At 46.5% G+C, this 22,943-nt stretch overlaps 1 protein-coding gene across 2 annotated transcripts in view; it reads right to left on the bottom strand.

Moving 5' to 3' along the window:
- Window positions 1-22,943, bottom strand: part of odad2 (outer dynein arm docking complex subunit 2) — a 549,301-nt gene that overhangs the window by 241,132 nt on the left and 285,226 nt on the right. For both annotated transcript variants that reach the window (XM_072508396.1, XM_072508397.1), the window contains exons 14-15: window positions 19,461-19,571; window positions 16,345-16,499 (exon numbers count right to left, since the gene is read on the bottom strand). In XM_072508396.1, coding sequence (XP_072364497.1) covers window positions 16,345-16,499; window positions 19,461-19,571 — 266 coding nt within the window. The remainder of the gene's footprint in view (window positions 1-16,344; window positions 16,500-19,460; window positions 19,572-22,943) is intronic.

Raw genomic sequence — 22,943 nt, 5'->3', positions numbered from 1 at the left:
GGTAGAAGGGGAGCTCACTCGTTTGGAGAGTTTGGGTATTATCAGGCCCGTCCATTCTGCTGACTGGGCTGCACCAATTGTACCTGTAATGAAGCCAGATGCCACAGTTCGCTTGTGTGGCGACTATAAACTTACAGTGAATAAGGTTACCCGACTCGACCGATATCCAATGCCTCGCATAGAGGATCTCTACGCGAAACTTGCAGGTGGACTCTCGTTCACAAAATTAGATATGAGTCACGCCTACCTGCAGTTGGAGCTGGACCCTGCCTCCCGACTATATGTAACGATTAATACACACCGGGGCCTGTATGAATATACACGGTTGCCCTTTGGAGTATCCTCTGCCTGCGCAATTTTTCAACATGTTATGGAGGGCATTTTGAGAGGTTTACCACGTGTGGCTGTCTACCTAGATGACGTTTTGATTACAGGGACGTCGGAGCAGTAACATTTGGAAAATCTGGAGGCTGTCCTTAGACGTCTTTCGGAGGCTTGAGTCCGTTTACGTCGCATAAAGTGCGTATTTCAGGCAAAGGAAGTAGTCTACCTAGGTTATCGGGTGGACCGCGAAGGTCTGCACCCCGTCGCAGAGAAGGTGTGTGCAATTCAACATGCCCGCGCCCCGACTGACACTTCGCATCTTCGTTCTTTTCTCGGTCTCGTAAACTATTACGGGAAGTTCCTCCCCAATCTGGCAACTACGCTGGCCCCTTTGCAACTTCTGCTAAAGAAAAATCACACCTGGGTTTGGGGTCAGCCGCAAGAAACCGCTTTCCGGCGGGTAAAGCAACAATTGTCGTCGTCTGGGTTACTAACCCACTATGATCCTGGAAAGCCTTTGCTCGTCACATGTGATGCATCCCCGTATGGTATTGGGGCCGTCCTGTCCCACAAGATGGAGAATGGGGCCGAACGACCGATAGCTTTCGCCTCCCGCACATTGACTGCAGCGGAGAAAAAGTATGCGCAGATCGAGGAGGAGGGCCTGGCAGTGGTTTTTGCGGTGAAACGCTTCCACCAGTACGTGTACGACCGGTGAGGTGGTTGAAACCCTAAATTTTATGGACACCTTGCCTGTCACGGCATCACAGATCCGTGAGTGGACCCAGACGGAGCCAGTCCTGTCAAAGGTTCGGCACATAGTCCTGTATGGTGGGCAGCATAGACACCTCCCAGGCGAGTTGCGGGCATTTTCCTCCAAGCTGTCAGAATTCAGCGTGGAAGACGGCATCCTCTTGTGGGGGACGCGTGTGATTGTCCCGGAAAAAGGCCAGGAGCTGATACTATCAGACTTGCACAATGGGCATCCAGGCGTGACCAAAATGAAAATGTTGGCCCGGAGTTATGTCTGGTGGCCAGGCCTCGACACCGGCATTGAGAAGGTGGCCCAAAACTGCTCCATTTGCCAAGAGCATCAGAAGCTTCCGCCAACCGCACCCCTACATCACTGGGAATGGCCAGGGCGGCCTTGGGCACGCTTGCATGCAGATTTCGCATGCCATTTTCAAGGATCCATGTTCCTTCTACTAATTGGCGCCCAGTCCAAATGGCTAGAGGTGCATAAGATGCAGGAGACAACGTCCTGCGCAACAATTGAAAAGATGCGTTTATCGTTTAGTACGCATGGCCTCCCCGAGGTGCTGGTCACGGATAACGGCACTCCATTCACGAGTGAGGAGTTTGCGTGGTTCACGAAGATGAATGGCATCCGCCATATCCGCACTGCCCCTTCCCACCCGGCTTCAAATGGGTTGGCAGAGCGCGCAGTGCAGACATTCAAAAGAGGCCTAAAGAAGCAGTCTTCTGGATCAATGGACACGAGACTGGCTCGCTTTTTGTTTACGTACAGGACCACCCCCCATGCAGTGACTGGGGTAGCTCCCGCAGAACTCCTAATGGGCCGGAGACTTCGCACCCGCCTTAGTATGGTTTTCCCGGACATTGGCGCAAAAGTACACCGCACACAAGAACGGCAGGGACAGGGATTTTCTCGGCATCGGCCGATTCGGCAGTTTGCGCCCGGTGACCCAGTGTTCGTTCGGAATTTTGCTGGTGGTGCCCAATAGGTTCCTGGTGTAATCTTTCGCCAAACGGGCCCTATATCTTACCAAGTGCAAGCCCAGGGTCGTCTCTAGCGAAAACATGTAGACCACGTTCGGTCCAGAAGACCATCCCCTCAAAAGATTCCCCGCCGCCGGAACTCATTTCAACAGCCGCAGAGACCAGAGACAAGGGAAGGTAGTCCTCACAATCTTCCACTGGTGCCTCACTCGAAGCCTACGCGGGTCGTTACGGGACCGAATGGAGATAGAGACGCTGACATGACGGAGACAGCAGACTCTGACTCCGAGATGGAGACACAGGATTCATCAGAGGGGGAATCCTCGGGTCCACGGGCCGTGGATGTACAAACGCGCCGTTCATCGCGGAAGCGCCGGTCTCCGTCTCGTTACACGCCGCCTGATCCAGCGCCGCGTGCAAATGGTGTCCGGCCTGCGGCCAAACGAGTCCGACGCCCTCCTTCGCCAGGGTCTTCGGTGGATTCCTTGGACTTTGGGGGGGAGGGATGTTATAACCTGCCTACTTACCATTGGCTGGGGACTAATGACTATCCCACAATCCTGTGGGAGTATGAGCTTCCCCAATGAGGGGGGCGGATAAACCACTAGTGAAGCCGTTCCGCCAGGTTCACATTTTACAAAAGGAGTACTAATCGGCGCCAGCGTGACCACTTGCTGGGGAGGCCAGTGAATGACCGGAGGCCATTGGATGACGGGTGGTTCTCGTTTATTGTGTGGAAATGGGGCTGAAGTGGTGATAATTGTTTTCTCGCCACGCTACGGCAAGATTCAGATTTCGCCTGCGGGAGCAGGCCAGTTGCATCGTAAACTGATTGGTGCCTGGCGTGCTTCTCGTTTTTGGCCTCTCCCACTATTCACCGGCCTCGTTACGCTTAAGCCGGAAGATCGTGCCCATAGAACTTTTTCCGGAGAATCATGCCCTGAAATTCCTTGAAGTCTGCATACAAATAAAAATTAAATATTCACCGGACAGCTGTTCTAAAAATTCCACGTAACTGTCCGTTATACATTAGTATCACAAAGCAACAAGGAATTAAATAACACAACTCTTTTGCTTCTTCTGGAAGTCATTAAAGTAACACAAAAATATAAATACTCAATAATTATTCCATTTCATTTTTAGTAGCCTTAACTTCACATTCATTCGAAAAGTTTTTAAACAGAGAATTAGCAATGTGTTCTTGATCTCATATTACACGAGAAAATAAATATTTAATTAGATGTATAGGAATGCTTTTGCAAGAGTTAAAGAAATAGCTAAAAATCACTGGTGGGATGGTGTAATCACAGCTTGACAAGTTTACATAGGCAGTTTCCATTAAAAATGTGGACACAAGCAATTATATCCGAATATTTGAAGTTTTCAGTTCCCTGCTTATGTTAAAGGTTGTAATTGTCAATATCAGACCAGACTTAGTGTGGGAAGAAATGAGACTATTCTGAATTTAACATTAGTCATACTACAAATGCAATGGTTTGGCTATCGGTGACTATCGTGCCACAGTCAGTATAGAGATGGTAGTGTGTGGTTTCTAGCTTCTTGGCTGCTAGGCCATTCTGGACTAGAATTCCTTTCAGTTCTGCAGATGGCTTCCCTCATGAGAGGCCAGACAGATGCTGCACTAATATACGTATGTCATGCCTATCAAACTGCATTCACAAGAAGGACAAATGCCAGTATTTTTCTTCCACTCCTCTCTATTCCCTAGGTCATACTTGTTGTGTTATGCTGCTTTGTGTAGCATAAGCTGCTTCCTTGATGTATGCTTTGACAAAGGAATCTCCAGACTATGAAATGAGTTCAACGTGTTTATTGAACTATTAACACAGTTCTTAAATGAGTTTGACTCTCTGCTAATCTAGCTGTGGTAACTCGGTATATATCTTTACCAGCCTGCTCTAAGCCTCGTGCTGGGTATGATGCTGTTGATCAACCCTGATGTACTCTCTAGATGTCTGTCTGTGGAAAGAGGCAGAGCATGTGTGCCCTGTCCTTTTATATGGGTTGTGAAGTGCCCCCTTGTGGTAATACCACCTTTGGGTGTCCTGATTACCCACTGGTTGTGTCCTGTTCTAATGACCCATTGGCTGTATGTCTGTGTGTCATGACATCTCTGATGCTCCCTCTAGTGGTTACTTAGTTGTAGTGTATTTACATTAACCCCTTGTGTATATACAGTGATGCATATCACCACATTCCCCCCTTTTTTCGTGTTACATATTTTCTGTACTTTGTTCAAGAAAATTGAACAAAGTAGGTAGATAAGTGATGACATGTACAAGTCATGATGACAGTGATGATTATACAATGCCAAATAATATTTATGAGTCCAAAGTTCATGAATTTATATGGTCGATTGGCTTTCTTGTTTTGTTATTGAAGTGTCGATGTTGATGTTGTCATTTCCTTGTGAACGCCGTCAGTGTCCCTGTGCTTAAGGAACCAAGAAGTCATCAGGAGGTGTTCAAATGGTCAAATCACTTTGTTGTCTGATTTGGACTCTCTTTTTTTCAATGCTTGTGGTCATCTTGATGTCATCTTTCCTGTCTGACCTGGACTGGTGTCTGTGTTTGCGGTATTGATGCCGTATGTCAGCTTCCTTCAAAGCCGGCCTGCTTGTTTGTAGTGTAGCAAATGTGAATTTGTAAGATGCGTTATCATCCCATGGTATGTCTGCACACTTGCCATCTTGAGCTGTGCTGTCACAGTGTCCTGCATTTGCAGAGTCGTACCATGTCGTACCAATTATTGTTCCAGTGTTGTTGGTTTTGTCGTGCTTGTTGTTGACGTTGGTGCCTTTGGTATGCTTCTTGTTGTTGCCTGTGTTGTTGTTTTTGTAGGTTTTGTTGTGTTTGTTGCGCTCAATGACCACACCGAGTGGATAATTCGAGTCCTTCACAAAATGACTTGTGTCAGTGTCCTTTGTGGCATCTGCTGTTTCATTGAGCATTTCGTCTTTGATTCCTCTGTGCTCCCCATCTGGAGTCATGCCCGGTTCACTTGAATCATCTTTGGCTTGTTGATGCTCTCCGTCTGGAGTCCGTTCTGGTTCACCTGAATCACCTTTGGTTTCTTGATGGTCCTCTGTCAGAGTCATTTCAAGTTCACTTGAATCATCTTTGGTTTCTTGATGCTCCTCGTCTGGAGTCAAAATGTTCAAGATTTCATTTTCTTGTGGAGAGGCTCGAGTGGATGAGGTTACAATTGACGTGGTCGCACTGGACTCACGAGTAGTTTCACTTGGATTGTCGAGTGCCTCTGTGCATACGAGCTGAGATCTGTCAGTCTCGCTGTGATGTTGCACATCTTGTATGGGAATTGTAATGCCTTTGTCACTTGTCTCACATACAGTGGGTAGACCTGCAGTGTCTTCTTGTTGGTTAGATGAGCTGGGTAGACTGTCAGAGTCTTCTTCTGGTAGCTCAAGTAATCTGGGTCGACTGTCATAGTCTTTCTGTTGTTCACGTGAGCATGGCAGACTTGCATCGTCTGCTGCTGGTTGCTCAGATAAGGTGGATAGACTTTCATGGTCTTGTTCATGTATGGACTGCGCTTTGGAGTCTTGAGTTGCTCCCATTGTGGAGTCTGTCAACGAGCTCGCTGTGGAGGCTTGTATCGCTCTATCTGTGGAGTCTGGCATTGTTCCCTGTGTGGAGTCGTGCAGTGGTCTCGCTGTGGAGTCGATCTGTGCGCTCTCAACGGAGTCGTGCAGTGGTCTCGCTGTGGAGTTTTTCATCACTTTCAGTGTGGAGTCGTGCAGTGGTCTCGCTGTGGAGTCTTTCATCGCTTTCTGTGTGGAGTCGGGGATTCTTCGTGGTGCGTGGACCACCCTGTGTGTGGAGTCGGGGACTCTTCGTGGTGTGTGGACCACTTTTCGTGTGGCATCAGGCCGCTCTCTTTGGGCTTTGTCTTCTTCGTGGGTATTTGACAGGTTGCTGTCATCCAATGTATCGACGATCTGCCATGGCATCATGGTATTGGATTTATCTACCGTGAGTAGAGTCGTGTTAAGCTTTGCAACCGTGTTGCTGATGCTGTGATCAGCATATCCGAATAACTCAGCCATGTCTGAGTAGTATTCTTTGATAAACCAATTACCTTTTGTATCGGTATTGTCATTGCGCTCTCTGTGTCCAAGGAAGAAATTATCGTCTGAGTAGTAGTCGTCAAGGACCAAATCATCTCTTTGGGCGGGGTGCTAACTGCTTGTTGCAGGGTTCTGCGGAGGGTGATTTCAACTACTGGTAGAAGTTCAGGCGTTGATCTTTCGAGGTGAAAGAATTGTGTTTGCGGCTTTAAAACTCTTCTTTTTAATTTACGGGCATTTCCCCTTTGAGTGGGCGTGTTCCGGGGCCTCTGACGTCATGGCGCTCGTGACGTAAAGGGTAGGAATGGATTGCGCATGTGCAAATCGCTTTTCCTTTACTGTGCGCTCTTTTTGCGCTCCCTCTAGCCGGACTGGGCCGGCTGGATACGCGCAAGATGGCTGCCAATCAAAATTGCCATTTGCTTCTGTTGCAACCCTACCTTTGCCTCGTGGTGAGTCTTGGCACCAGTTGTACCGATTTTTTTTGTGTTTACCTTGCAGTAGCTTTCAAATTTGTCAAGGACTGTCTGGAATTGTGTTCTGTCCTGCCCTTTGGAGTATTTAAAGGAATGGATGATCTCTGTTGCATGTTCACCCACAATGGTGAGTAGAAAGAGCAATCTTCTCAGCATCGGCCACGCCAGTTAGGTCGGATGCTTCCATGTAAAGCTGAAATTGTTGCTTGAATGCACGCCAGTTGGCACTGAGATTGCCGTGGTACCTGAGTGGATTAGGAACCGGAATCTTGAGCATCGTGCCTGGGTTCGGTTGCTGGTTGTCATGGGTCTTGCTGAGTTGAACGAAATAGATTGAACAGGCACTCCTGGTATCATGTTGTGTTATGCTGCTTCATGTAGCATAAGCTGCTTCCTTGATGTTTGCTTTGACAAAGGAAGCTCCAGACTATGAAATGAGTTCAACATATTTATTGAACTATTCGACTCTCTGCTAATCTAGCTGTAGTAACTCAGTATATCTTTACCAGCCTGCTCTATGCAACGTGCTGAGTGTGATGCTGTTGATCAACCCTAATGTACTCTCTAGATGTCTGTCTATGGAAAGAGGCAGAGCATGTGTGCCCTGTCCTTTCATATGGGTTGTGAAATGCCCCCTTGTGGTAATACCACCTCTGGGTGTCCTGATTACCCATTGGTTGTGTCCTGTTCTAATGACCCATTGGCTGTATGTCTGTGTGTCATGACATCTCTGATGCTCCCTTTAGTGGTTACTTAGTTGTAGTGTATTTACATTATGAAAATGAAATGAAAATCGCTTATTGTCACAAGTAGACTTTTCAATGAAGTTACTGTGAAAAGCCCCTAGTCGCCACATTCCGGCACCTGTTCAGGGAGGCTGTTACGGGAATTGAACGGTGCTGTTGGCCTGCCTAGGTCTGCTTTCAAAGCCAGCGATTTAGCCCTGTGCTAAACAGCCCCTGCTGATTAACCCCTTGTCTATATACAGTGATGCATATCACCACAATACTGACTAAAAGCTTCAAGAAGCTCACAACCGAAAATGGCCCTGTATATCGGCAAAGAGGTAGTTGCACTGAAAGTACAGTCAGACCTCCATCATAAGCTACCAACATTCCAACATCGAGGAATTTCATCACATTTCTTGCAGTACAATTGTAACCTGCAGAGGGTTTCCTCCCACAGGTCCCGAAAGACATGCTGTTAGGTAATTTGGACATTTTGAATTCTCCCTCTGTATACCCGAACAGGCGCCGGAGTGTGGCGACTAGGGGATTTTCACAGTAACTTCATTGCAGTGTTAATGTAAGCCTACTTGTGACACTAATAAAGATTATTATTATTCTCCTCCAGATTTGAGGGACACTCTGTAGTCTCCCCCTCATTGTTCAGAGGTTCTCTCTACTTCTTTCCCTGTTCATGTTGCCACTCTGCTTTCTTTCTCCTCTGAGTTGATAGTGGTAGTTTCCTCCTACTTCCTCATTTTACATTGGTACTCTTCTCCACCAACTCATTTCACTTTGGCAATCTTTTCTCATCTCAATGAATTCACTCTCCTAAGTTCACATTGACAGAATTCTACTCTCATCTCAGTTCACACCAGCATTATCCTCTCCCTCCCTGCAGCCAACCCCCCACCTCCAGTTCATACTGACTGGAGATACCTAAACCTGCAAAGTGATAATAGAGGTTTTCAATATTGCAGGGACAGTGGAAAGTATAGATGAACAGAACGATCTTGGTGTTCATAGGCACAAGTCCTTAAAGGTGGCAAGGAAATTTGATAAAGTGGTTAAAAAAGCACATGGGTTACTTGAATTTACAGAAATATAGAATACAAAAGCAAATAGGTCTTATTGGAACTTTATAAACCTCCGGTTAGTCTTCAGTTAGAGAATAGAAGTGGGGAAGTGTTGGCACAGTGGTAATGTCACTAGATTGGTAATCCAATGGCCCAGGCTAATACTCTGAGAATATGGGTTCATATCCTACCATGATTACTGGTAGAATTTAATTCAATTAATTAATACATCTGGAATTAAAAACTAGTCTCAGTAACGTTGACCATAAAACTATCGTCAATTGTTTTAGAAACTTATCTGGTTCATTAAGAAAGGGGGCTGGATTCTCCGTCCCGCCGCGCCACATTTCTGTCCCGACCCGCCGGCGGGATTCTCCGTTACGCCGGCCGGTCAATGTGGTTTCCCATTGTGGGGCAGGCCCACGTTGTCGGGAAACCCCCGGGTGCCGGCAAAATGGAGAATCCCGCCGGCGAAGAATCCCGCCCCCAAACTCTGTTGTTCTTACCTGGTCTGGTCTAGATGTGACTACAGACCCACAGCAATGTAGCTGACTCTGAAGTGAACGAGAAACCCACTCAGTTGTATTAAACATCTACAGAAACATCAAAAAGGAATGTACTCGGAAGGACCACCAAAAATGACAATGGCACACCTAGCCTTGGCGACCCATCAAAGACCTTCTTATTACACCTGGTGGCTTGTACCAAAATTGGGAGGGCTGTCCCACAGGCTGGTCAAGCCTGACATGGTTATACTCATTGAATCATACCCGACACAAAATGATAGACACCACCATTATCAAGCCTGGGTATGCCCTCTCCCACCGCCGGCAGTACAGACCGATGAGAGGTGGCAGCACAGTGGTATAGTCGGAGGGGAGGGGGGGGGGGTGATTTTCCCTGGGAGTCGTCAACCGTGACTCCGGACCACATGCAGTCTCATGGCATGGGATCAAATATAGGCAATGGAAATCTTCCACTAATAACCACCTCCCCCCACCCCTCAGATGAATTTGTTCTCCTCCATGCTGAACACCACTGAGATGGCAAGAACAGAGTGTACTCTAGGTGGGAACTCCAATGTGGCTCAGTAGTACCACTACTGATCGAGCTGGTGAGTCCCGAAGGACAAAGGTGCTGAACTTGGCCTGTGGCAGTTGGTGAGGGAACCCACAAGAAGGAGGAGCTTACTTGACCTTGTCCTCACCAATCTGTCACAGATCCATCTGTTCATGGCAGTACTGGTGAGTGTAACCACCACACAGTCATTGTGGAGCCCTGTCTTCACATTGAGAATTGCTTTGCCTTGTATAGTGTGGCACTACGGCCATGCTAAAGGGGACAGATTTGTTTCAGGACTAGCAACTGAAAGCTGGGCATCCATGAAGCACTGTGGGCATCAGCAGCAGAACAGTATTCATCAGCAATCTTTAACCTCTTGGCCCGGCATGTAACTCACTCTACCATCAAGCAAGGAAATGAACTCTGGTTCAATGGAAAGTACAGGAAAATATGCAAGGAGCAGCATCAGGTACACCTATAAATAAGGTGTTAAACTGGTGAAGCTAGTGTGTGCCGCAAGGGTCAGTCCTCAGACCTCAACTGTTTACAATATATATAAGTAATTTGTAAGCAGGGACAGAGTGTAACATAGCAAAATTTGCGGATGATACTAAAATACGTGGGAAAGCAGGCAACGAAGAGGAGATAAAGAGTTTACAGGCTGATAAAGATAGACTGGAGAATGGGCCAAAATTTGGCAGATGGAGTTTAATGTCGATAAGTGTGAGGTTATCCATTTTGGCTATAAAAATAGAAAGGCAAATTATTATCTGAATGGAAAGCAGATTCAAAATGCTACTGGGCAGAGGGATCTAGGTGTCTGTGTTCATGAATCACAGAAAGTCGGTATGCAGGTACAGCATATAATGAAAAAGGCAAATGGAATTTTCTTGTTTACTGCAAAAGGACTGGAGTATAAAAGTAGAGAAGTGTTGTTGTAATTGTATAGAGTGCTGTTGAGACCACATCTGGAGTATTGTATCCAGTTTTGGTCTCCTTATTTGAGGAAGGATGTGGTGGCATTGGACGCAATTCAAAGGAGTTTCACCAGATTGATTCCAGTGTTGAAAGGGTTGATGTATGAGGAGAGTTTGAACAGTTTGGGCTTAGACTCGCTGGAGTTTAGAAGAATGAGAGGGGATCTGATCGAGGTATATAAAATACTAAGAGGGATTGATAAAGAAAACGTAGACCAAATGTACAAAATGTACAAGAAATCCAGGTACGACCAACGCAAAGGCATCCGGAATGCCAAGAGAAAATATCAAACCAAGCTAGAGTTACAGACAGCCTCTCGGCGGTTGTGGCAAGGACTAAACAACATAACGGGCTACAAAGCGAAGCCGAACAGTATCTCTGGCAGCAGTGCACCCCTCCCCGATGAACTCAATGCATTCTATGCTCGGTTCGAGCAGGTAACCAACAATCCAGGTGACTGAACAGGTAGATGAGGGTAGAGCAGTTGATGTGGTGTATATGGATTTCAGCAAAGCGTTTGATAAGGTTCCCCACGGTAGGCTATTGCAGAAAATACGGAGGCTGGGGATTGAGGGTGATTTAGAGATGTGGATCAGAAATTGGCTAGCTGAAAGAAGACAGGGTGGTGGTTGATGGGAAATGTTCAGAATGGAGTTCTGTCACAAGTGGAGTACCACAAGGATCTGTTCTGGGGCCGTTGCTGTTTGTCATTTTTATCAATGACCTAGAGGAAGGCGCAGAAGGGTGGGTGAGTAAATTTGCAGACGATACTAAAGTCGGTGGTGTTGTCGATAGTGTGGAAGGAAGTAGCAGGTTACAGAGGGATATAGATAAGCTGCAGTGCTGGGCTGAGAGGTGGCAAATGGAGTTTAATGTAGAGAAGTGTGAGGTGATTCACTTTGGAAGGAATAACAGGAATGTGGAATATTTGGCTAATGGAAAAGTTCTTGAAAGTGTGGATGAGCAGAGGGATCTAGGTGTCCATGTACATAGATCCCTGAAAGTTGCCACCCAGGTTGATAGGGTGGTGAAGAAGGCCTATGGAGTGTTGGCCTTTATTGGTAGAGGGATTGAGTTCCGGAGTCAGGAGGTCATGTTGCAGCTGTACAGAACTCTGGTACGGCCGCATTTGGAGTATTGCGTACAGTTCTGGTCACCGCATTATAGGAAGGACGTGGAGGCTTTGGAACGGGTGCAGAGGAGATTTACCAGGATGTTGCCTGGTATGGAGGGAAAATCTTATGAGGAAAGGCTGATGGACTTGAGCTTGTTTTCATTAGAGAGAAGAAGGTTAAGAGGAGACTTAATAGAGGCATACAAAATGATCAGAGGGTTAGATAGGGTGGACAGTGAGAGCCTTCTCCCGCGGATGGAAATGGCTAGCACGAGGGGACATAGCCTTAAACTGAGGGGTAATAGATATAGGACAGAGGTCAGAGGTAGGTTCTTTACGCAAAGAGTGGTGAGGCCGTGGAATGCCCTACCTGCTACAGTCGTGAACTCGCCAACATTGAGGGCATTTAAAAGTTTATTGGATAAACATATGGATGATAATGGTATAGTGTAGGTTAGATGGCTTTTGTTTCGGTGCAACATCGTGGGCCGAAGGGCCTGTACTGCGCTGTATTGTTCTATGTTCTATGTTCTAATCCGCTGGCGAGTCCCCCAGCAGCTCATAATTCACCCATACCCACCATCACAGCTTCCAAAGTCAGATTGGCCTTCCTGAAAGTGAACCCTCGGAAGGCGACGGGCCCAGATGGGATCCCTGGTCATGCACTCAGAGCCTGCGCGGACCAGCTGGCAGAGGTATTCACGAACATCTTTAACCTGTCCCTACTCCACTCCGAGGTCCCCACCTGCTTCAAGAAGACCACCATCATACCGGTACCAAAGAAGAACCAGGCAACGTGCCTCAATGACTACCGACCAGTGGCCCTGACTTCAGTCATAATGAAGTGCTTCGAGAGGTTGATCATGAAGCGCATCACCTCCATACTCCCAGAACGCCTTGATCCACTGCAATTCGCATACCGCTGCAACCGGTCCACATCAGACACCATTTCCCTGGCCCACATCAGACACCATTTCCCTGGCCCTACACTCATCCCTAGAGCATCTCGAAAACAAGGACTCCTACATTAGACTCCTATTTATTGACTACAGCTCCGCCTTCAACACCATAATCCCAGCCAAGCTCATACCAAAGCTCCAAAACCTAGGACTTGGCCCCCCACTCTGCAACTGGATTCTCGATTTTCTGACCAACAGACCACAATCAGTAAGAATGAACAACAACACCTCCTCCACAATATTCCTCGACACCGGCGCCCCGCAAGGCTGCGTACTTAGCCCCCTACTCTACTCCCTGTACACACACGACTGCGTGGCAAAACTTGGTTCCAACTCCATCTACAAGTTTGCTGACGAAACGACCATAGTGGGCCGGATCTCGAATCACGATGAGTCCGAATACAGGAGGGAGATAGAGAACCTAGTGGAGTGGTGCAGCGACAACAATCTCTCCCTCAATGCCAGCAAAACTAAAGAGCTGGTAATTGACTTCAGGAAGCAAAGTACTGTACACACCCCGGTCAGCATCAATGGGGCCGAGGTGGAGATGGTTAGCAGTTTCAAATTCCTAGGGGTGCACATCTCCAAATATCTGTCCTGGTCCACCCACGTCGACGCTACCACCAAGAAAGCACAACAGCGCCTATACTTCCTCAGGAAACTAAGGAAATTCGGCATGTCCACATTGACTCTTACCAACTTTTACAGATGCACCATAGAAAGCATCCTATCAGGCTGCATCACAGCCTGGTATGGCAACTGCTCGGCCCAGGACTGCAAGAAACTTCAGAGAGTCGTGAACACCGCCCAGTCCATCATACAAACCTGCCTCCCATCCATTCACTCCATCTACACCTCCCGCTGCCTGGGGAAAGCGGGCAGTATAATCAAAGATCCCTCCCACCCGGCTTACTCACTCTTCCAACTTCTTCCATCGGGCAGGAGATACAGAAGTCTGAGAACACGCACGAACAGACTCAAAAACAGCTTCTTCCCCACTGTCACCAGACTCCTAAATGACCCTCTTACGGACTGATTTCATTATCACTACACCCTGTATGCTTCATCCGATGCCAGTGCTTATGTAGTTACATTGTATATGTTGTGTTGCCCTATTATATAATTCCTTTTATTCCCTTTTCTTCTCATGTACTTAATGATCTGTTGAGCTGCTCGCAGAAAAATACTTTTCACTGTACCTCGGTACACGTGACAATAAACAAATCCAATCCAATCCAATCCAATGTTCCCCTCCATGGGACAATCTAGAACAAGGGGTAACTGATTGAGGTTGAGAGGCGGTAGATATAAAACTGAGATGAAGAGGAACTACTTTTCATCGAGGGTGGTGAATTTGTGGAACTCCCTAACCCCATAGTGCAGTGGAGTCAAGAAGGAGATGGATATATTTCTGATTTTTAAAAAATGGGTAAAAGTGATATGGGGAATAAGCAGGGAGGTGGATCTGTGACCAGGAAGAGATCAGCCATGATCTGATTAAATGGTGGTTCAAGCTTGAAGGGCTGAATTGCCTACTTCTGCTCCTATTCCTATGTTCTGATGAAGCTACAACACCATTTGCCTGTAACATAGCAGAAGCAGCATGTGGTTGAGCCCTCCCACAACCAACAAATCAGATCCAAGCTCTGCAGTCCTGCCACATCCAGTCGTGAATGGTGGTGAACAATAAAGGTAGCAGTGGAGGAGCCTCAGCCTCGCAATTGTCCAACAGGTTTAAAGTTCTTGCAACTTGTGTGGACGGGACCAGGAACTACAGGAATTATGAACAAACTGACATTAGCACTATGGTGCAATGGGCCAATTTTTTGGGATGTGGGCATTGTTGGCTCGGCCAGTATTTATTGCCCATTCCTAAGTGTGGTGGTGTGCAAGAAGGTAGACATTTAAGTGAGGTGTGTACAAAATAATGCATTGTAATAGGGGAATGGATATTTTTCTCTGCAGCTGAGAAAGTGACTGGTAAAGTACGCGTTCCCTGCCTGCTCCAAGGTTAAGGACATCTCCTTGGGGTTGGACAGGAACTTGAGAGTGGGAGAGGAAGGATTCAGTTGTCATGGTACATGTGGGTCCAACAACATAGGTAGGAGTAAGAAAGAGTTTCTTTTGAGGGAGTATAAGCAGCTCGGGGAAAAGTAAAATTCAAACAAGAAAGACTACTCTCTGAGCCACAAGCAAATTGGCACATTCCAGAGGAACAGAATCTCAGGAAATGAGACTGAAACCCTGCAAGGTGGGCCACCATTGGTGCCGTCTGAGTTGGAGAGACTTTCAGAGAGAATTCTAAGGTGAGATCTTTGAAGGTGAAGACTGGAATTCCGCGTGGGACAGAGTTTCAGTGAGATTGGTTGCCTCATAGTGTTGATTACATCTGGGTGGATTATTAAGAAATTCATAAACGCTTGTGGGCACGATCTTGAGTCCGCCCTTGCTGTCCGTAGCATCGTCGGTGTGGGTGAAAAATCTTGCGAGAATCGGGAAATGCGATTCTCGTCAGAGAGATCATGGGCTGGATTCTCCGATTGTGAGGCTATGTCCTCATGCCGGGGTGGGAATGGTGGTGCTTTATGCCCGAAAATTCTATGTATTACCCAAAGTCCTTTAGGAATTTCAATCCCCCAGTCTCATAAGTGTCCCAAGGCCTGATTAAGGTTTCATTAGTGCCCCATGACCTGCTTAACCCCAGGTTATTACAACAAAGTTACAGACTATCTTCACAGATCCTGGGCGGGATTCTCCGCTGGCGGGATGCTCCGTTTTGCCGACAGCCCGGAGGTTTCCCAACAGCGTGGGGCTGCCCCACAATGGGAAATCCCATTGACCGGCTGGCGTAATGGAGCATCCCTCTGGCAGGGTGAGGCAGAAATGTGGCACGGCGGGACGGAGCATCCCACCGCCTATCTAGCTACATCACAGCCTGGTATGGCAGCTGCTCAGCCTAAGACCGCAAGAAACTTGAGAGAGTCAGTGAACACCGCCCAGTCCATCACCCAATCCTGCCTCCCAACCATTGACTCTATCTACACCTCCCGTTGCCGTGGGAAAGCGGGCAACATAATCAAAGAACCCTCCCACCCGGGTTATTCACTCTTCCAACTTCTTCCATCGGGCAGGATATTCAAAAGTTTGCGAACACACACAAACAGGTTCAAAAACAGCTTCTTCCCCGTTGTTACCAGACTCCTAAACGATCCTCATATGGACTGATCTGATTAATACTACATTCCTGTATGCTTCACCCGATGCCGGTGTCTATGTATTTACATTGTATACCTCGTGTTTCCCTATTAAGTATTTTCTTTTCATGTACTAAATGATCTGTTTGAGCTGCACACAGAAAAATACTTTTCACTGTACCTCGGTACAGGTGACAATAAACAAATCCAATCCAATCCAATCCAATCCAGAAAAGAGTTAAAAATCACCTTTCTTCAGTTAGGGAAGTCACCGTCAGCAGGGAAAATTCTTAATTTCTTTTTAACATATGCTTATTTGCTAATAGAAAATAAAATATTTTACCCAGCATGTTATTCATGCATTGTTGATGTCAAAGAATATTTGTATTTTACTATGGCCAAAACAAATCATAAATTGAATACAATACAAAAGCAAAGGTTAATATAATCTTTCTCCTCACCATACTTCTCAATATTATTTGAGCTACGTAACCTGTAAAGTTTCAACAGACAGAAATGAAGTAAATGTCTTTATTTGATTGAAAGTCATTCTAGAATTGAAGCTTCTTAGTCTTAATTAATCAATACCTTTCTACATTCTCCATGCTGATCGCACATTTCCAGACAGCTCCCGTGGCTGCAGCTAATAACTCCTTATTATAAGACTTGCTGACAAGCTTGACCAGTGGTCCCAGTCCAAAATGAGTTCTCACAAGATTACGTGTTTCCTCATCCTCTGCACACTAACAACAGAAAGCACAAAATTGTATATAAAATACAAAATTAAACAAAATTGTATCTAAAACTCATTCGTTGTCCCATTGACTGTTTATGAAAATTATTTCTTTAAAACATGCAGAAAATTATTTTTTGCCTCACTGAGGATTAGAATATTATATTTACGAAGAAAAATAATATGAGCACTAGGGTAGGGCCAAAGGACAATTCCATATTAAAACCTATAAAAATGTTGTAAAGAATGTAAAAAAAAAAAACTTTGGGGCATTGAAGTTACTTTTTGTTTCCTACTTCTAATCCACTGATTAACATGTATCAAATTCTTCTGTGGGTTATTTTAATGAAACCATTAATCTGCTGATTCTAAAATTAAATATTTTAGAATTTTAAATCCTATAAAAGAAAGTTTTTACTTTATATATGCCTCAATCAGGAAATAATTTTACACTCGGAAAATACTCAAATTATGGCTTGAATTTTATGAGGCGCTGAATTCCCTCCCTCAGGCTAAAATGTCAGGGGCGGCCTGCAGTGGGGAACACTGGCTGCCCCGCAACCATTGAATGGCCAATTAGCCGTTAATATGCTGGAAGTGGGATTTTTGTCCCGCAGGTACGGAACAATCTGCTTTTTAATACCCTTTAGGAAAGGAAATCTGCTATTCTTACCTGGTCTGGATTAATTCCCACTTAAGTACCTCATCATGCACTGGGTACTTCGGAAGGCCCACCCCAAGGTTCCCCCCCCCCCCCACCTCACCCCCCTCCAGGTATATCTGTTGGTCTCTCAAGCACCAGCACAGCCCCTACATGTGAGTCCAGACTGACAGCAATGCGGTTGACACTTGACTGCCCACTGAAATTCAAGGGCAATTAGGGATGGGCTACAAATGCTGGCCTTTTTAGTGATGTCCCACGAAAGAATAAAGAGCAAAAAAAGAGAGCTATGGTCAATCAGAGGCCGACAACTCTCCAGTACCTTGAGACAGAGCTGCGCAGCTAGATTGGGATTTGGATCAGTTTTGGGTGGTCTCACCAGGTACCAAGCTGGCGTGCCTTGACAAAGGGGCTGAGGGGCTGTGCTGGTGCTTGAGAGACCAACAGATATACCGGGGGGGGGGGGGGGGGGGGGGGGGTAAAACCTTGGGGTGGGCCTTCCGAAGCACCCAGTGCACGATGAAGTACTTAAGTGGGAATTAATTACCCACTTAAGGGCCTCAACTGCTCCATTGGAAGATGGACTACCTGATCCCACCCTTCCCACTGGTAGAATTACAGTGGGGGTGGGGCAGACCGGTAGGCGGCAGGCAGACTGAGCGCTGGATTTAACCAGAGCCCCAGCTTCACACCTACTGATGAGGGAGATAAATCCTAAACCCATAAAGTTCTTTGCATCCCATTTCCATTTACCTCTGTCCTTAGTACCAACTTAAATCTTATAAAAAATTGAAAAGAATTATGAACAAAATTGGGACAATAATACGATGGTGGCTGTTGGGTGTGATGAAGGACATAGATGCGACCATCCCTGCATGGAGGCGTAACATCTCCAAGGTGCTCAAGTAGTTCAGCTTGTTTGAATGTGAGTTGTGAATGCAAAAAAAGCTGGAAACTAGTGCACAAACTCCTGAAAGCTAGGCATTGGGGCTACACGGTGTCACAGTGGTTAGCACTGCTGCCTACAGCGCTGAGGACCCGGGTTCGATCCTGGCCCTTTGCCACTCTCTGTGTGGAGTTTGCACATTCTTCCCATGTCTGTGTGGGATTCACCCTCACAACCCAAAGATGTACAAGTTAGGTGGATTGGCCACGCTAAATTGCCCCTTAATTGGGAAAAAGAAGAATTGGGTACTGTAAATTTAAAAAAAAATTAAGTTAGGTATTTAGTTCAAAATCTGCTTGATAGTGAAGCTGCTTTAAATTTTAAAAGAGCATCCCTATATTTGGCCCCGCATGGATGCCCCTGTGTCACTCTTATCCTGTGTCAGTTGTTGCTATCAGCACCAGGAAAGTGGCTGGTACACAATGGGAAACCAGTAGTCTTTCAGTGGCTGTTGGTATCTGTTTATACAGCCCTAGTTCAGGGTTCTGCCATCTCACAGGCCCTTGCAGTGGACGTGTTTGCGACAGAGCCTGTGGCTTTGATTCTCCGGTTCTTCAGGCCGGCGAGATTCTCCGATCCCGCTGCAGTTAATGGAGATTTGGCGGAGCACCAAATTTTCCATCCTCGCTGGCAGCAGTGGCGAGCCGGACTCGCAATGGAGAATCTCGCCCTCTGCTGCAAACAAGGTAACACCTGAAGAAAATGGCATCGGTGGATGGGGTTAGGAGGGGAATTAACTATGCTGGAATTTTTATTTTCTTGAACAATGGGAGCCAACATATATTTTTGAGTAAAATGAGAGGTATAGGATTGCCAAAGGATAGATGCTCCTTGCCCCAAAGGTCCAGGCAGGGAAGCTCTCTGACTCTCTGAAAACAAAATCTACATTTCATTTTTAGAAAATACTCTATTTAAATGGCTCCTTTTTACTCAGGGGCCCCCGACTTAATGACAATAGATGCCTTAGTTTCCAGCAGAATGAGGTTGATGGGTGCATGGAATGTGCCCAGTGGTATGATGCAAATTAAATATTCTGCCGCTGACCCCAAATAGTCCAGAGTAGTCAGTGCTGAAGTGCACAAGAAGCACTATCCTGGTAATTACTTGGATCTTGGCCCATTTAAATTTGTTTAATCCTGACTTCAAACATTCTTCCATAAAAAATGATGTGCAGCTATTACATTCGGTCATAATTTTTCACTGTTTATATTATTGACATTCAAAACATCCTAATTCAAACTAAAAGGAATAAATGCATGTTCGAGACACTTTGAAAATATGGCTTCAGAGAAACAGCTTAGAAACATTATCAGGAAAACATATTTGAAGAGTCAGAAAACTAACAAGTAGTCTTGTATTTGTACCTTGAAAATGGCACGGGCACAATGCATCTGAAGCTCCTCACTTTCACTGCTAAGATTTCTTACCAGATCCTTAACCATATTTTCTGTTCGAATGGCCAACCTATAACTTGGCTGAGAAATAAATAAATAAAATAAATATATATTTTATGAATACAATACAATATTAAATACTGGGCATGATTCACCCGAAACCTTTCTATTTCCAATTTTGGGTGCATTTAGCGGGGTGTTTCTTGGAGCTGCTCTCGCTATTCAATGGCACTTCGGCTTTTTCTTTGGCCTCGGGGAGACTCTCTTCGCCAATGGAGAACTTAGAGGGATTTACTGAAGGTGAGCTATTGTTGGTGAACTGATGCTCGCCAGAAGGAAAGGCTCCTCGCAGATTGTGGCACCATTTTGGAAGACTGCTCCAATCTCTCTCCCCCCCACCCCGTTTACTGCCACCCCATCCCCCCACAACCTTGGGGAGGCCCCCGGGAATACCCCTCACCTCCCCCTCTACCTGGTAAGGCCTCCAGGCCCGATCGCTGGCAGTGCCAACCTGGCACCTGGGTATATTGGCACTGCCAGCCTGGCACCCTGGCAGTGCCACTTGGGAACCTAAAAGACATGGGCAGCAGCATTTCAAGAAGACAGCACACCACCCCCGCCTGAAGGGAAATTTGAGAATGGAATAAATGCTGACCTAGCCAGTTACACACACATCCCATGAGAGAACTTAAAAAATCTTTATGAAAATCCTTGGTTCCGAGACATACATGCCAGATATAAAAAATAAGTTATCAAACATCAATGTTTATTAACTTTCAGATATCAAGTCTGAGTGTTTCTTTTTAAAAACATTTTTTTATTGAATGTTTACATCTGTACACAATACATCACTATACATGATTAAGACGTTGTTATGTACAAATTAGATGCTTTTCTTTCATCAGCTCTCCCCTCCCTTTTTTGTTTCTCGGACTCCATCTTAGGCCCTTTATTCCATTGTAGATGTTATAATTGATCTTATGTCTTGTATTTGGTGTTGTTGCCCTTATGACTTTGTTTGGGGGGGGTGGTGGCCTCTAGCCCCCTCTTTGCTCTTTTTCCATGTCCCCTCCTGATATTTCCCTGGGTTCCTCCCTTTCTGCTTCCCCCCTTTGTTCCTGTCTGTTTGTGCGGTCCTGTCTGCCTCCACTGGTCCCCCCGCCTCCTCTCTTCTTTTCTGCTATTGGCATCGAACAGGTCTTGGAGCAGGCTGATGAATAGTCTCTACGCTTTGTGGAAGCCCTCGTCCGAACCTCAGATGGTGTATTTGCTTTTCTCCAGATGGAGAAATTCTGACAGGTCTGCCAGCAGTCCACAGCTGTGGGTGGTGCTGCTGATTGCCAGCCGAGCAGGATTCTCTGGCAGGCAAATAAGGAAGCAAAATCAAGGGCATCGGCCCTCTTCCTCATATGTAGTTCTGGCTGGTCTGATATCCCGAAGGCTGCCACTTTCTGGCACGGCTCCACCCCCACCCACACAACATTGGATATCGCCTTGAAGAAGGCTGTCCAGAACCCAACAAGTCTCGGGCAGGCCCAGAACATGTGGGTGTAGTTGTCCAGATAACCTGGCACCTTTCACACTTGTCCTCCACCACCGGGAAGAACCTGCTCATTTGGATTCTGGTTGGGTGTGCTCTGTGCACCACTTTAAACTGCATGAGGCTTAACATTGCACAGGAGGAGGTGGAGTTGGCCCGACCTAGTGCGTCGCTCCAGAGTCCACACCCTACTTCCATCCCTAGTTCGTCTTCCCATTTCTGTCTTGCTCTGCCTAGTGATGTTCTCGCTCTTTCTAAAAGTCATCTGGAAATATCCCCACAGTTCCCTTTCTCCATACTGTCCACGTCCAGCAGTTCCTCCAGCATCGTGTCCGTCGGGGCCTAGGGTACTTCGTCCTTCGTCGTCTCCTTGTGGAGAAAGTTATTGATTTGTAAATGTTGTTGCTCTTGTCTGTTTGGTAGCTCCAGTCTCTCCATTAGCTCGTATGTCTGTCCACCATGTAGAAGTCCTTGATCGATAGCGTCCCCCTGTCCTGTCTAGCATGTGGCATCTAGCATGGCTTTTGGGAATTTGTGGTTACCGCAGATGGAGGCCATGGTGACCACCTCAGTTAAGCTGAAGTGTTGTCTTATCTGGTTCCAGTTTTTAGCGTAGCTACCACCACTGGGCTAGATGTGTACTTTGCCGGCGGGGATGGGAGCGCTGTTGATGGGAGGGCTCGGACGGTCATTCCCGTCCAGGATGACTTCTCCATCTTCACCCATTCCTTGCTTGGCTCCCTTACCCATCTCCGCACTCTCTCAGCTATGCCCCCCCCCCCCCCCCCCCCCCACAGACACACAAATGATATAATAATTTTATCTAGTCCTTGGGGACTTTTAGATCAGAATAGATCCAAAAAGGAAGAGGAATCTTGGCAGTACATTCATCTTGATCGTCTGCACCCTCCCTGCCAGGGAGAGCGGGAGTGCATCCCACCTTTGTAGGTCCTTTTTAGCTTCCCCGCCAGACTGGTAAGATTCCACTTGTGGATGCGTGTCCAGTCATGGCTATCTGGATCCCCAGGTAGCGGAATTTGTTTTGGGCGAGTTTGAATGGTAGGCCGTCCAGCTCCGTCCCTCACCCATTAAGGCTCACTGGGAATATCTCGCTCTTGCCCAGGTTGAGTTTGTAGCCCAAGAAGGCCCCAAACTCTTCCAGGAGTTTCGTGATTTCCTTCAAGCCGTTCTGTGGGTCCGAGATGTAGAGGAGCAGGTCATCCACATAGAGTGAGATTCTGTGCTCTCTGCCTCCCCTTCGGATACCCTTATAATAATAATCTTTATTGACACAAGTAGGCTTACATTAACACTATAATGAAGTTACCGTGAAAAGCCCCTAGTCGCCACATTCCGGCACCCTGCCTCATGCCTCTGTGCACCTGGAAGTTTTCAGAGCTAGTGGTGTTGGTGTTCGTCCAAACACTTGCCTTGGAGGCTTTGACAGGAGTTATTCCCATGAGGTGAACCCCGTCCCTAGCCCAAATACTCCAATACCTCTATTTCTATGAGGTGTCATAATATACACCAGTATATCATGGTGCAGACACACACTGATGAACACACAGTGGGACCAATCAACATACACAACACCGCAGCCAATCACCAGTGAGAGCACACGCACTATAAAGACAGGGAACATCAGAGTTCCTGCTCATTCGAGTAGCAGCTAGCTAGGAGCACAGAGCTCACAGCCTGCAACACAGACATTCACCATGTGCTGAATGCATCAACTAGTTAGGACAAGGCAAAGGTCTTTCGTTAAAGCTGGTATCGTATTTACCCACAGTTCAAGTATGTTTAAATAGTTAACCTTTCAATAAAATAGTGTTGCACTACTTCAAGTGTTGGTGACCTGTATATGATCCAGAACACCCAACACATCATGATACCAGGCGTGGTTGCATACTAGC

The sequence above is a fragment of the Scyliorhinus torazame genome, chromosome 6 (genome assembly GCF_047496885.1).
Source record: "Scyliorhinus torazame isolate Kashiwa2021f chromosome 6, sScyTor2.1, whole genome shotgun sequence".
In the NCBI taxonomy this organism is placed as follows: domain Eukaryota; kingdom Metazoa; phylum Chordata; class Chondrichthyes; order Carcharhiniformes; family Scyliorhinidae; genus Scyliorhinus; species Scyliorhinus torazame.
The sequence above is the reverse complement of the archived record's forward strand: the minus strand, read 5'-3'. Positions and strand labels throughout refer to the sequence as shown.